The 14,621-nt window shown below is 55.3% G+C and overlaps 2 protein-coding genes across 2 annotated transcripts; one reads left to right on the top strand and one right to left on the bottom strand.

The window, feature by feature from the left end:
• The first annotated feature begins 34 nt into the window (after positions 1–34).
• On the top strand, positions 35–4,863 carry LOC125702609 (ectonucleoside triphosphate diphosphohydrolase 8-like). The gene is made up of 9 exons (XM_048966141.1): positions 35–251; positions 410–527; positions 1,160–1,310; positions 1,575–1,734; positions 2,043–2,273; positions 3,154–3,417; positions 3,773–3,883; positions 4,165–4,302; positions 4,476–4,863. The coding sequence occupies exons 1-9, from the start codon at positions 132–134 to the stop codon at positions 4,683–4,685; spliced, it is 1,503 nt and encodes a 500-aa protein (XP_048822098.1). The 5' UTR covers positions 35–131; the 3' UTR covers positions 4,686–4,863.
• A 124-nt stretch (positions 4,864–4,987) lies between these two features.
• Positions 4,988–13,911, bottom strand: LOC125702610 (ectonucleoside triphosphate diphosphohydrolase 8-like). Its single transcript, XM_048966142.1, has 11 exons — positions 13,718–13,911; positions 13,152–13,287; positions 12,216–12,333; positions 11,338–11,488; positions 10,387–10,546; positions 9,640–9,873; positions 8,399–8,671; positions 7,924–8,034; positions 7,031–7,168; positions 6,769–6,956; positions 4,988–6,263 (listed from the first exon to the last, which is right to left on the bottom strand). Exons 2-10 carry the CDS (start codon positions 13,272–13,274, stop codon positions 6,774–6,776), a joined length of 1,491 nt encoding a protein of 496 aa, XP_048822099.1. The 5' UTR covers positions 13,275–13,287; positions 13,718–13,911; the 3' UTR covers positions 4,988–6,263; positions 6,769–6,773.
• Positions 13,912–14,621: the final 710 nt, after the last annotated feature.

Genomic DNA, 14,621 nt, shown 5'->3' with positions numbered 1-14,621 from the left:
CGCGCTGAGCGCCCGCCCCGGGCCGGGCTGGGCGGTACCCGGACGTGGTAGCCGGGCCGGCTTTCTTTTTCGCTTTGCCCCGCGGGTTCCGCCCGAGGCGCCGCGCCGTGCCGGCCGTGCGGAGCTCCGACATGCGGCCCGAGCGCCCGGTGCTCGCGCTGCCGGTGTTGGCCGGGCTGTCCATGCTGGCGGCCGCCGCCCTCCTCTTATTGCTGAGCGCGTCCCGGGACCGTCCCGTAGACGGGAAAAAAGTAGGTGTCCGGGGCCGGGAAGACCGCCCGCCCTTCCCGGTGCGCGGCCGGGCAGCCCGCAGCCCGCGGTCCCGGTGCTGGGCAGACCCGCTCGGGCTCGGAAGGCGCTGCGGGACGGCCGGGCTCCGCGCCCCGCAACCTTCGGCCTCTCTCTGCAGTACGGCCTGGTGTTCGACGCCGGCTCCACGCACACGGCTCTCTACATCTACCAGTGGCCCGCAGACAAGGAGAACGGCACGGGCATCGTCTCCCAGGTGGAGTCCTGCATTGTGAATGGTGAGAGCGGAGCGCTGGGAAGCGTCCCTCCTCCCCACGTCGCTGCCCCCGGCTCCTGCAGCGCAGTGGGGGATCTGAGCCCCTCAGCCTGGGCTGGGCCAAACGGAGGCGGCCCGGAAGAGCCCGATGGAGCTGGTGCAGAGGAGCGGCTGCGGTTTAAAGTTCCCTGTAATGGTGGGGGCTGTGCTGCCCAGAGGTCGGTCAGAAGCTCAGCCCACAGTTAGCATCACGGCTCATGGACCCAGCCCTGTTGTGCAGCCCACTGCTGTGCATCGCCTTGCACCTTGGCTGTTAGATGTGCAAGGCTTGTAACCTCTCCTCTGCAGCCGCTTCCTGGAACATCTCTTTACACTTCTTCCCACAGGGCCTGCTAGAAGCTTTGCAGAACTCACTAGATCTAAATGTGTCTCTGCTGGCTATTTTTGCTTTCAGTTCCTATCTCCACTTTGAGTTAACAATTATCTTTTTCCATATATTTGCATAGCCCCAAGCACAGCGTTTTGAGCTGTGATTGTGGCTTCTGGATATTGCTTAAGAGGATGAGAAACAACCCTTGACGTGAGAGTGGGAGGAGATGTCCCCATTCTTCTGTTCCTCCTGGGCTGGCTCCATCACAAGGTGCTCTGTTGCAGGATCTGGCATTTCCAGCTATGCAGATAACCCCGCTGAGGCTGGAGCCAGCCTGAAGCCCTGCCTGGACAAGGCCATGACGATCATCCCTGCAGAGCAGCAGCAGGAGACACCCACCTACCTTGGAGCCACAGCGGGGATGCGGCTGCTGAGGTACGGGCACTGCCTGCATCCCTGCACCCCCACGGCCCTGCCCTGAGCCCTCAGAGACTGCTCTCCAATCACAGCTGCAGTGGGTCTGGGATGCTGGTGAGATTACATTGTGAGGTGAAGTGGCACTTTGCCATCCTGGCTGGTGTCTCTGATGCCTGATGTCGAGCCTTCTGGGATGGGGAACCACTGACTTTGTGGTTCCATATCACATCTGCTGCCAGCACTGTGCTCCCTCCACCAGCATCTCCCTCCTTCTCTTGGCAGGGAGCAGAACATCACAAAAGCTAAGCAGGTCTTTGAGGAGGTCGCCAAGGCCATTTGTGAGTATCCTGTGGACTTCCGTGGAGCTCAGATCCTCTCTGGGAATGAGGAGGGTGCCTTTGGCTGGATCACCGTCAACTACCTGCTGGAGACACTCATCAAGGTGCGGGGTGGTGAGAGGGCAGACGAGCAGGAGGATCTCGCTGCACTGGGAGATCTTGCTGCATTAGAGCCTCTGCAGGCTACTGGGCATTGAGGCTGGGACCCCTTGGGAGTCAGTCACTGCTTCATGGTGAAACAGGGAAACCTGGAGGCCTATCAGCCCCTACAGTGTCTGGAGGAGTTCCAGAGGCTGTGGATTGTGGGTCCCTCCTCCCTGCTGCACCACAGTTCAGTCAGGGAAGCCAGTATCCCTGTGCTCACTCTGAATCAGGTCCATGCACCCTGTGAGTAATTCTCTGTGTGGGGCAGTACTCCTTCACAGGCAAATGGACCCACCCACCAGTGGAGAATGTTGTCGGAGCTCTGGACCTTGGTGGGGCTTCAACCCAGATCACGTTTCTCCCTGGGACCACAACAGATGACAAGAACACAAGTGCCCTCCTCAGACTGTATGGGACCAACTATTCAGTTTACACCCACAGCTACCTCTGCTACGGACAAAAGGAAGTCCTGAAGAGGCTCTTGGCATCTTTACACCAGGTAATTGCCTCCAGCCTTGTGCTCCTCTGCTGCAGCCAAAGCCGTATTCTCACTGAGCTGGGCAGGCAACACACACTGGGTATCACAACCATGGGGCTTGGTGCTGTTATGCAAGCACCACTGAGGGTGGATACCTCAACAGGGACCCACACAGGCATGTCCCAATACTAGGGCAGAGACATCCCTGTCCCAGTAGAGGGTCTGTGTCAGCACAGACTCACTCACAGAGGCTGGAAGGACCTGAGTTTCCTGGAGGAGAGAACATCCTGGGTGCCGGGAAGCTGGGAATAATGTAGGTTTAAGGGGAGGAATCTGAATAGGCTGGTCTTCAGAGACAGGTGCTGGGGAGTGGAGGAAGGTTCATTGCTGCTTGGGGGAGCCTTAATATCTGTAACACGGCTGTGGGTTGAGGGCTCAGTGCCTCGTGGTGGTTGGAGCAAGAACAGGCAAAAGGTGATGTCCATTCCATGTTAGCAGAAAGAAATCAGCCTCCACTTCATTTTTGATAAAGTGGTTTCTCAGTTTTGGCTGCGCCCCTGGCTCTGATGACACTATGATGAAAGAGTGGGGACAAAATGTATGCATGCCCACCACAGAGGACTAACGCCCAGTGCCCTGGGCACACAGCTATTGCTGTAGCTGATTGCTTACTGCAGCATGGCACGGCCTGGCTGTCCCTACAGCGCTGTGCCTGCACCCCATAGTGTGGTGTTGTGCTGGTGCAGATGTCACCCCATGAGCAGAGGAGCCAGGGTGATGGCAGGGTGTCTGCATCCTGTGCCTGGTTGTTTGAACAGGCAGTGTCTGTGGGCTGCTTCTCACCTTTCCATCCTCAGCCCCAATGCCAGTGTGATGCCAACAGCTCCCTCTCTCTCAACAGGACAGCCGGTACGCCCAGCAGATATCACACCCCTGCTACCCCAAGGGATACCAGGAGAACGTCACTGTAGCAGAGCTCTACGACAGTCCCTGCGTCCCCATTCCAAGCACGCTCAGCCCTGCACAGATCCTCACAGTAACAGGGACGGGGAACCCGGCGGCGTGCCGCACCGCCATCCTGAAGCTCTTCAACTTCACCTGTGGGGCCAACAGGACGTGTGGGTTCGACGGGGTCTATCAGCCACCTGTGAGGGGACAGTTCTTTGTAAGGAGCCTCGGCTGTTGGTGCTGGTGTGGGTGTGGGGCTGTGGGACACCAGTTTGGTCAATGCTCCAGAAAACCTGCTGTAGGAAAGAGTGACAATGGATGCCTTGAAAGCTGGGATGCACCTGATGCATGGAGACATGCAGGGTGCTCAGCTGTGTGCCAGACTCCAACTGCCATGTTCTGTATTTCAGCACAGGGTGCAGTCCCCAGTGCTCTCCTGAAGCTGGTCAGCAGGCAGCACCCTATGTGGCCTGCCCTGGGGATCCCTGCAGAGCACCCCAAGTGAGGGGCAGAAGGCTGCCAGGAGCTTGGGTGCATCACTAACCTCTGCCTTTGGTCATAAATACCCACAGGCTTTTTCAGCATTTTATTACAACCTTCACTTCCTGAACCTGACTGAAGACCAGTCCCTGAGTTCCGTCAATGACACTCTATGGAAATTCTGCTCCAGAAATTGGATGACGGTGAGATCCTGCCCAGGAGCTTCTGATCCCTGCCATTATCTTGCTCAGTCTGGGCACCGCCTGGCTTGGGGTCCACAGCCTGTCCTCTGCTATGTGAAAGGGCCACTGGGGGAGCTGGAGGGAACACAAAGGTCTCTGGGCTGGGTGGGAGAGCAGCCAGCATCCTCCCATGTGCTCCTTGCTCCCCAGGTCTTTGCTCCTGACCGCACTTTCCCTACAGTCTGGGTGCACCGAGCATTGCTCTGTACATGCATCCCCACCTTGCTCTTCCTCATCTACAGTTGCAGAAGGACTTTCCCACCAGGAGCAGGATCCACCTCCGTGACTCCTGTGCAGCCAGCTCCTACGTCCTCACCCTCCTGGTGCAAGGCTACAAATTCAACAACAAGACCTGGCTCAACATCCACTTCCGAAAGCAGGTGAGAAGGCCCCCTTAGCTTCACAGCTGCTTCACAAAGCTTGCACACTTGTGCCTGCCCTGCCCCTGTGCCTCGGGTGCAGGACGATGGGTTGGTACAGTCCACCACCCATGTCTGGGATTGCCTGGTACTTTGCAGCCCTTTACATCTCTCTTCCTTCTCTGTCTGCACAGGTCTCAAATGTGGACGTTGGCTGGACTCTGGGCTATATGCTCAATCTCACCAACATGATTCCCTCGGAGATGCCCCAGAGAGTTGCGTGGCTCCCAAAAAGCAAATGGACAGCAGCCACAGTCATACTGGCCGTCCTATTCGTTCTCATCTTCTGCCTGATGGCGGCCGTATGCTGCTGGAAGGACTCCTCTGGCTACGAGAGCCTCTAGCAGTGCTGGCTTCAGAGCCTGCTGCAGCCTCCTGGTGCTGCTGGTGCAAAACTAATTGTGAGGAGCTGCCGCTGGGGGAATCAACGCCGTGTCCTGGAGCTGCAGACTTGTAATGTTGGGAACCTGGCCTGGTGAGCTAGGAGCAGCACAAGTTTTGTAAAAACCTCCCTGTAACTGGGTGCTGTGTGGTTTTCTTTTGCCCTCACTGCTGGTTGGAGAGGGGGCATGGCTGTGTGGGGCAGGGCTTGGCACTGGTGACATGGGGACACCAGTGACATGGGGCAGCTAGAGATGGGGGGCCCAAAGGGCAGGAAAGAGAGAAGATGTGTTTGGCAGCAACTGTATCATTGCAGGGCTGGTTACTGCCTATGGGAGATAACCACATGGGGCAGAGATAACCCTGATAACCCTGCCTCACTGCAGGGCAGGGGCCCACACAGCCCACTGCCGGTGCTGGGCAGAGGGACAGTAGCTGGGCTGCTTTCTGCTGCGTGATCCCAGCATGTCCTGATGCTGGGGCTGTTCCTCCCCAGGGACAGGACTTGGTTCTGCTCCATGTTGAGCTCCATGAGGCTGCTGTCATCCTTGGGGTTGCTCCCACCTGTCACAGTCCCTCTGGAAGGCTGCATGACCCTCCGGTGCATCAGCCACGCTACACAGTTTTGTATCCTCTGCAAATTTGCTGAGAGAACACTCTTCCCCATCATTCAGATCATTAATGGAGATGTTAAAAAGAACTGGGCTGGGTGCTGACCCCTGGGATAGATGTCTGGTTCCAATCAGCTTTAGTGCCACTGCCACTGTTTCTGGGTTTGGCCCATCAATCCATTTCACTGCCCATCCAGCCCTTATGTCAGCAGCTCCTCTATGAGGATATTCTAGAGGATGGTGTCGAGGCCCCACTGAAGTCAGGGTAGAAAATAGATGTCAGCAGCCCCCCTGCTTTCCTGCACAAGGTCAATCTCCTGTTGGCTGTGCCCCATGTCTGTGCCAGGCACACATCTCACCATTCCTTTCAGCACACAGGAGTTTGGCAGACCCCTCTTGGAAGCAAAGGGCCTTGTCCTCATTCCCCACCAAAGTTTGGTGGGTGCTGTGATCTCCAGCACTGAACAGTGCTGAGGAGGAGCCTCGTATTGCTTCCAGCGGCTGAGGCAGAAGTCCTGTCCCCTTTCTCCTGTGTCCCCATTGCCATTACCAGCCCTTACCTCTGAGGCGGAAGCAATAAAATCTTATCGGCTCAGGAGCAAAATAACAAGCATTTCCATCTTCACTGCCTTTTCCAGTGTTTACTTCTGGATAACAAGAGTGGCTGGGTGCCTGCCTTTCTGCAACAACTGCAAAGGTCAGTTCTATGCTGCTGGGAGGCAGACTTGCTCCCAGCAAATGACAAAGTGAATCATGCGTGGGGCAAATAAGGAGTGAGCAGAACCAAAGGCAAAGGTAAGGGCACAGCCATGGAGAAGATCCAGCTCAGCACTATGCACAGGTCAGGGCAAGATCTGCATTTGCAGCCTGGCATCCACAGTACACAGTCTGGTGTCCAGGAAGGCACTGCGGAATAATGATCCCTCTATCCTGTAAGAAAAGAGATGTTGAGATGGGATGAGATGATGAGATATGCTCTGCAGGGACATGGACTACCTTTCTGGCTGTGGATATTCAATTTGCATTTCAACTCCTAGGCCAACAGCTGAGCCCAGGCAGTAGGTTCATAAGGAAAGCCAGCTGGGGCATCACAGAACCATCTGTGCACTCAGACTGGCACAGCTGGCAGGAAACTTCCTTGCTGACCGTGGTCAGACCCAGCACTGGGGGAAGCACCTCGCACCCATCTGCCAGCACCCATGATGGTCTGCCACTCAGGCCCTGCACAGCCAGGTGGGCTCTCCAAGCTCCAGCCAGTGGGGTGGAGGACAAATCTCTTACAGGATTAATGGTGTGAGGAGGTGGATTGGCCTGGCTGTGGTGTGTAGGCTGATCCCTCGAGGGGATCCTCAGGAATCCTCCTGTGATGCCTGTCTGCATGTCTGGGGACAGTTCTATGAGCCAACCCTTGGTTCTTCAGTGTGGTGGAGGTTACCATTCCTACGTCCACAAAAGCACAAGCAGCGCAACGAGCCCCACGGCCAAGGCGAGGGTGATGAAGGCGACAGCTGCAGCCCACAAGGAGGGTGTGTGCCCCTTCACCCACACTGGAGCCTCTGCAGGGATCATGTTGGTGAGGTTCAGCATGTAGCCCAGTGTCCAGCCCACGCTGGTGCTTCCCACCTGCCCGAGGAGAAGAGATGCTGAGTTAGCCCAGTGCTGCACGTTCCCACCTGCTGGCCAAGTTCCCTGCTGACCTTTATCTGGAAGAAGATGTTGTTCCAGCTGACCTCGTCGAACTTGTAGGCATCAAGGAGGAGTGTGAGGATGTAATTGGCGTTGGCGCAGTATTTAGGCAGTCGCTCAGGATTCTCTTCAGGGTAATTAGAAGACAGCTGGGAGGAGCATGTTAGAGGAAGAAACGAAGTTATTTGTAGGCAATTTCCAGGTTGGTAAGCAGACACTAGTAGGGGTCCACAGGGCTCCATTTTAGGACCAGTTGTCTTTAATGTTATGATTAATGACCTGGATGCAGGGCATGGCACAGCTCCCAGGGCAGCAGACACGGCCCTAGGCACTCAGGGGGCACTGGGACACTGCTCTCAGCGGTAGGGTTGGGGTGTGAGTGGTGCTTTGTGGGTCCGGGTTGGGCTCGGTGATCCCTGCAGGTCTTGTCCAGCTCTAGTTTCTATAAATTGTGGTGTTTTGGACCAGTCCACATAGGACACCTCCTCTCAGGAAAATCTAATTCCCACATGAAATAGACATTGGATGGAGGTCCTCTCACTCCACATTCTCCTATCTCAGCCTTATTGTGCAAGGGGCTCCTGCTCTCTGTCCCACGGTGGTGCTACCACATCTCTTGGCCTTATTTGCCCCTTTGGACTCTTCCTCAAAGCGGTGTCAGCCACAACCCTCTCCCAGGGCTCCATCCTCAGCTCCGTCGCAGCTCCTGTGATGATTTGACCAACCCCTTTCCCCATGTTGAATGAGCCCCTGAGGGTGGCTGCAGGATTGTCCTGGCTCCTTCCTTGAGCTCTGGGATGGCTACGTAGGACACAGCTTAGCAACCTGGCAGAGTCACTGCTCCTCTTCCCCCACCCATTTGCTTTTGAAACTTCCCCATAGCTTCCCATAACAAGAAACATACGTCCTCCCAGGTTCTTGCACAGAAATGCTCAATGGTCTCCCTGACGGTGGCCAGTGACTGTCCCTCAGTCAGGTTGAGAAACTTGAAGTTGTAGTAAAAAGCAGAAAAGGCCTGAAAAGCAAGAGGTAGAAATACCAGTGAGTTACAACGAGGGATACTGTTCTCCCTCCAAGCAACAGAGCCTGCTTGCATAAATGGCTTTCACTGGGACTGTCCCAGCCTTGCCCAACCCCAAGCATCAGTATCCCTGTCCCAGAAGAGATGGTGGCTGGGGGTCTCACTAAGCATCTGTTTTATTGGAAGGGTCCCATTTTGAGAGCTGCCTGGAACCCCTGGTGCGCCGTGGGGCACTGGCAGTGTGGGTGCTGCTTGCCCCGCTCTGTTGCGGGGAGGTGACATTGGCACGGGGCTCAGTGGGACACTGCAGCACTGGGGGGACACACAGCTGGGGGGAGGAGGACGGGGTTTGCCTTACAATGAACTGCCCGCTGACAGGGGGCTGGTAGATGCCATCGAAAGAGCAGTCCTGGCTCTGCCCACATGCCGAGAAGTTGAAGAGCTTCTTGACAGCAGCCAAACACCCGCTGGCATTGCTCCTGCCTTCCAGGGTCACGTTTCTGTCATCAAGAGGCAGGTGTGGGTCACTCTGGTTGGTGCAGGGGCTGGTGCGGAAGGAAGACAGCGAGATGGTTTCCTCGTAGTCTTTGGGGTAGCAAGGGTGTTCAACTAGCGTGCTGGAGGGCGACTCCTGAGAACAGCAAAATCCAATCATTTGCAGGCTGCAGCTTCCTCCAGACCTCTTGCTGGGTATGCTGGGTGGCTTCCTCCCAGGACATAGGTGTGCAGGCATCTCCCACCTCTTCAGCAGGGAATGACCTTCACACTTCAATTCTGACCTTGTCTGTCCACAGTTCCACCCAGAGCTTAGCTCTGGTTCTCCCCACATCTTGTCCAGTCCCAAGTGCTACTCCTTTCCACTGAAGCAGTCAAATGCTGCAGCCCCAGCAGGGTCTTCTGGGACGTACAGAACCCTTTCCATCCCAGCTCTTACCTGTCTCCAGTTCCAGCCCCAGCCAGGGACACCAGGAGACCTTCCTGGATGTGCAGCAAGAGCAAATGCTTCTGCTCTCAGGCTGCTCCTCCATGAAGACCTTCTTTCCCTCTGACCTTCCAGAAATGCCCTGAGAAATGTATCTGTTCTCTTTCCTCATGTTCATACAGACATAAAGCAATTGGGGAGCAGCTATCAGAGACCGTACCAATCCCCTCCTTAAAGCATCACTGACAAGGTTGGGTTGCTCAGAGCCTTGTCCCATCAAGTTTAGGATGGAGACTACATAGCATTTCTGGGCCTAATCCAATATTTGTCCACCTTTATTGGGAAGGAAGTTTTCCCTGCACCTGGTCCCATGCTCCTGCTTGTGGAAATGTCACTTTGCTTCTCCAAGAAGAGTCCGATCCTGACATTTCTGCACCCTTCTGTGAGACAGATGCACAAATCCAGACAAACCCTCCCAAGTCTTCCCTTCTGATGCCATGCTCTTCCCCACACCTGCCTACCCAAACCCAGGGAGCCTTTGCCAGTTCTCAGTCTCTCCTGATGCCTCTCTGAATGAGCATTATCTGTTCATATTTTTACTATATTAACAAGAGGGTGCGTGGTTATCACAAGAATAGAATCTAATTCTCCCCCACCCACCCCAGTTCTCCTCTCACCACAATTAACTCTTTTGCCAGGCGCTTCCACATCTCGTTCTGCCCATAGCAGGTGTAGCTGTGAGTGTAGATGTTGTAGTTGTAACCATACAGCGTGAACCTGGAGGTTTCGTTCCCGTTTATAAATGAACCTTTGGGGACAAAGCTGATCTGAGTTGATGCTCCTCCAAGATCCAGCGCCCCAAAACTGTCGTCTGCCTCTGGATGGACCCACATGTGTGCTTTTGGGGAGTACTGTCAAGACAAAGCAGGAGAGGAAGAGGAGTATGGGACTACTGGAATTGCCCTCAGCAAAATTTCACCCCATGTAAGTCAATGGAGGGTTGTTATTAAATTAGGTGGATTAAGGATCTTAGGCTGGCTCTTCATGTACATGAGGTCCCGTTGTCGCTCTGGGAGCAAGGGAACAGGGTGTTTGGCTCCAGCTTCCTTCAGTGTGACAAATGGAACCCAAACTGAGGCCTCCCAGCACCACGTGGACGTGGACGTGGACTTTCCCTAGGCAGTGAGGCAAAGCCAGCAGGAGCAAACAGACTGTCCTCATTGGGCTGCATGGTTCCTAAAGGACTCCCATGTCCACGTGGTGCAAAGATGTGCCCCCATTTTTCTGCAGGAACACCCCCATTCCTGATTTTTCCCGTCTTTCACTGTAAACAAGTCAGAGGAACACTGGCTGCTTCCCTCAGATCACTGCTAGTGACCCTTCCTTCTGTGCTGGCAAAGAAACAAGTGCTTCTCCCCTCCCACCTTGGTGAAGGACTCCAGCAGGTAGTTGATGGTGATCCAACCATAAGCTCCCTCCTCTTCTCCTGTAATGATCTGAGCCCCACAGAAAGCCACAGGATACTCTTGTATGGTTTTAGCAACTTCGGCCAGGACTTGGTCTGCAGCTGAGCTGTTCTGTTCCCTAAGGATTCAAAGGATGGGACCCAGGATGAGACATCACAGTTTCTCTGGGCATCCTCCAGTGCCTCACAGCCCTCATACTGAAGAATTTGTGCCTTATATCTAACTTAAACCGACCTATTTAAAGCCATCACTACACTTTATGACAGAGTCCCTCGCCATCTTTTCTGCATCCTGACCAGCTTCCTCTCGGTGGCAGCCCTTCCCTCCAGAATGTGACTGCACCGCTCAGCTTGGTGTCACCCTCAAATGTGCTGAGGGTCACAGGTGACCACTCACATATGACTGGCTGCTGAGCTCGGGAGGTTCTGCCAGGACAGGGCCAGAATGGCTTCAGACCTCTGAGTGGGGCAGAGTGTGTGGGTCTGTGGGCTGTGCTCAGTCTCTGAAGCAAGTAACCCTCAGGGTATGACCCAGCTCCTCCACAGAGAAGGGATCACATTAACAAGGCACTGAAATAATGTTAGAAATGTGTAACCATAAAACCAAGAGCCATGAAATGAAAGCTGACATTTGAAGAGAATTAATGGGAGAAAGGCCAGGTCCCACAGCACCCCTTTGCCTCCTGCCTCTGCCCTGCCCTCCCACCATCACATCTTGGCAGACACAGGACCCTTCTGGGCTGTAGGGTCCCAGGCAGCCTCCCTGACCCCAGAGCAGCTCAGCCAGCCGGAGGCCAGCTTTGTCTCCTGCCTAGGGTTGGCTCAGGGCAGCAGGAGAGCTGAGAGCACTTGGCAGCCCAGCCCCATACAGGATGCAGCGCCCCGCCAGCCCCACACCCCACAGCAGTACCTCAGTAGTCTCATGCCTGCTGTTGCTCCAAAGTAAACTGAGACATCCCTCTGCTTTGCAGCAGGAACAACTTTCAGGGCTTCTTCTAGGCACTCTCTTAAGGAATCACCAGCTTTCGGGGGATCATTGGCATAGTTTGCTATGCCTGGCCCTGGAAGAGAATCAGGCTGGGACAGGCTAATGAGGAACAGACAAAGGATGGGAAGACACAGGGCAGTGAGATCTGTCACCTCTTAGCAAGAATGGGCTCTTTATCAGGGTCCCCCCGTCCTGCAGGACCTGGCTCACAGATCTCCCCCTCTGCAGGCTGGTCCACTGTACCTACAGTCCTAGCTGAGCCCTGTGCAGGTGTGTAACACTCGTCCACGTTTCATCACTGCGATTAAACAGATTTGGGCTCTCTGCACCCACCCATCAAGAGGCAGGCTATTCTTCCTAGTCCCTTTCCTCCCCATTAAGAAGTCCCTTGTGCAGTGTCAGTGCCATACCATGATGGTGAGGCTTTGCCCATGCTTGCATCCTCTTTAGATGCCAGAACAGGAGCACAGAGAGCACAGAGGCAAAGCAGAGCCCAAGAAGTTGAAAGCAGAAGCAGTGGGACCTGCCACCTCCAAACACTGAGTGAACCAAAGCATCAGCCAGAAAGGGCAAGAGCTATCTGAGGGTCCCCACCACAACCCCCTAGATGCACTGTTTCAGGATGAGACCTTCCCCCTCAGGACAACTTGTGCAGTACAAAGTGGAGGATGAAATTCAGAGGAAGGCCAAGACACTTCAGTCCCACCAAATGTTTGGTCTTGTGCAGCATGGGCAGGCCAAGGAGAGGGAGGCCAGGTCAACCCACCCACCACGCAAGCCCTTGCCCAGGGAATACTTACCCTGGACGTCACAGGAAAAGGTCTGGCTGACCACACCGGTGTTGTTCTGCTTGTCCGAGTCCCACTCGTAGACAAACAGAGAGGTGTGGGATGAGCCTGCATCAAACACCATCCCGTACTGGAAGGAACAACCAAGACATCACGCTGGCGGGAGGAGCAGCCTGGCCACGGCCTTGCCAGGTTCATCAGCCCAGGGCGTGCCTCAAAAGCAGCTCTGTGAGGTAGGGCTGTGTGCACCGGGCAGAGCGCAGCGGTAATAGGACACATCCCATCCACACACAGCCTCAGCACAGGCACTTATCACAGCAGCTGAGAGACTTTTAGCTCCTTCTGCTCAGGGCCGTTCAATAATGCCAGCTCACTCAAGCATTTGCTTGGTGGTTTCCTCATGCTTTCTTATTTTCTTTATTGGTTGAATACCTCTCGTGTCTGCTCCAGCCCCACCCCTGGGCCAGCAGCTCCCCATCTCAGCACTCCCTGCTCCCCAGCCTGGCAGAGCCCCACGCAGCCCGTGAGCAGCCAGCTGCACCACCAGCCCCCTAAAACCCCCCACCTCCACTCAATATGGGAACTCAGCCCCCGCTGCACCTGGCAACCAGGTGGGGTGCCAGGCTGCACAGGAGGAGCTGCAGTGTGGTGCTGCTGTGAGAGCAGCCGGGATGGAGCCCGGGGAGCTGCAGGGACAAAGGCCACGTGGAGGTGCGTCGTGCTGCAGCGCAGAGGGAGCGGGCAGAACTCTGCCCTGCCTACGTGTGAGTGTGCAGTGGGTTTCAGAGAAGGCTTTTCTCTGCTGCTCAGGCTGTATTAACCAGGAATGGAAGTGAAACACCCACCTGCAACACGGCAGGTCCCAGCAACTCTGTCAGCCCCAACCCCAAAGACAAGCCATTGGTTCTCACCTGCCCAGTGCTGCTCTGGGACCCTTTTTTGGCTCACCTGGACTGTGGGTGGCAGAGTGACATCTTCAACCCTCACCAGGCTGAGGACGAGGGCGATGATGGACAGTGTGACCAGCAGCCCGAGGAGGGCAGTGGTGAAGAGCTTCTTGTTAATGAACATCACAGGAAGGCACCTGCAAACCCAAACAGAGGTACAAGGGGGGTGGGTGGGCACGGCTGGCTGGGAGAAGTGCTGGTCAGCAGGAGCTGCAAAGAGAGCATCCTCAAAAGCTCTCCCCAGACTGATGCTATCACAGGCACAAAGGTCCTCAGTGGATAATATAATTTTTCCTGAGAGCAGCAGCATCAGGATAAAAGTGTGGGGCTGTGGATAGAGGGACAGGTCCCCAGCAGCCTGGCACAACCGTGGTAGGGACAAGTGGTCCTCTATTCCCCACAGCCCCTCCTGCTCAGCTCATGGCTATGGGAAGGGATCAGGTCTGGCAGAAGCACAAAAACACTGTGCCAAACAGAGGGGGACATGGGAAATCACAACAAAACTCACTGAGAGGTATTGCAGAAAGGGGCAGTGATGCCATTGCACAATCTGTGTGTTCAGCTCACCTGTGGCTCCGGAGCTGCTGTGTGTCCTCACCACGGCTCAGGGCTCCTCCGCTGCCCAGCTGGGGCTCTGTTTATGTCCTTTGGAAGTGGACACTGCCTGAAGGTCGTCTCCCCATTATTTTACCTCAAACTTCATCAGAAAGTTAGAGAAAACTCTTGATTGATTAACGTGTATTTATGACTCGGCTCCTGCATTTTTCTGACACCTTACCCTTGCCCAGTAGGTTCCTCCTCCTCATTTGAATGGAATCATGCATGAGAGTCCTGCAGCAGCTGGGTCACACCTTGGCTTTGATCATGGTTAACTCTTACTCCTCCGCTCTCCTCTCATGCACACACTTCTGTTCTCTCTTCCCTCTCACCAGTCCTAACACTTCCATTTTGAGCTTCAGCAGGGCTAAGAGGTGAGAGAGATGTTTCCAGTCTGCCCTGGATCACACACAGAGCGAAGGCAACTCGACCGGAGGTTTTACTGTGATGGAACAGGAGGGTGGTCCTGATGGGGGTCTCAGCATTGTTCCCTGATCTTTGCTGGGGGGTGCAGGGTAGGACATCAGCATGGCCCAGCTGGGGCAGCCAGCCATTCCCTGTGTATGACCCAGCTGTCACGGGGCTGGTTGCGGTGGAAAGATGTACTTTCTGGCTGCCTTATCTCAGCTGAGTCAAACACAGAGGTGCTGGCAGGGAGGAGCTCTTGTTGCACTGTCTGACCTTCCTGGAGCACTCTGCCCTATGGCTGTGTGCTCCAGCTTAACCCCCTGTGAAATCAGGGGCTCAGCCACCCCTGAACTCTCTGTCTGCAGCACAGACTGCCCAGCCTGTCACCATGGTGTCCCTCACATTGCCACCTGCTGAGGGACACCTGGAGCCCAGACTGTGGCACCACTCCACTCCCATCTCCACC

Source organism: Lagopus muta, chromosome 19 (assembly GCF_023343835.1).
Source record: "Lagopus muta isolate bLagMut1 chromosome 19, bLagMut1 primary, whole genome shotgun sequence".
NCBI classification, from domain to species: domain Eukaryota; kingdom Metazoa; phylum Chordata; class Aves; order Galliformes; family Phasianidae; genus Lagopus; species Lagopus muta.
Note: the sequence above shows the minus strand (reverse complement) of the source record. Positions and strands in the feature narration are given on the sequence as shown.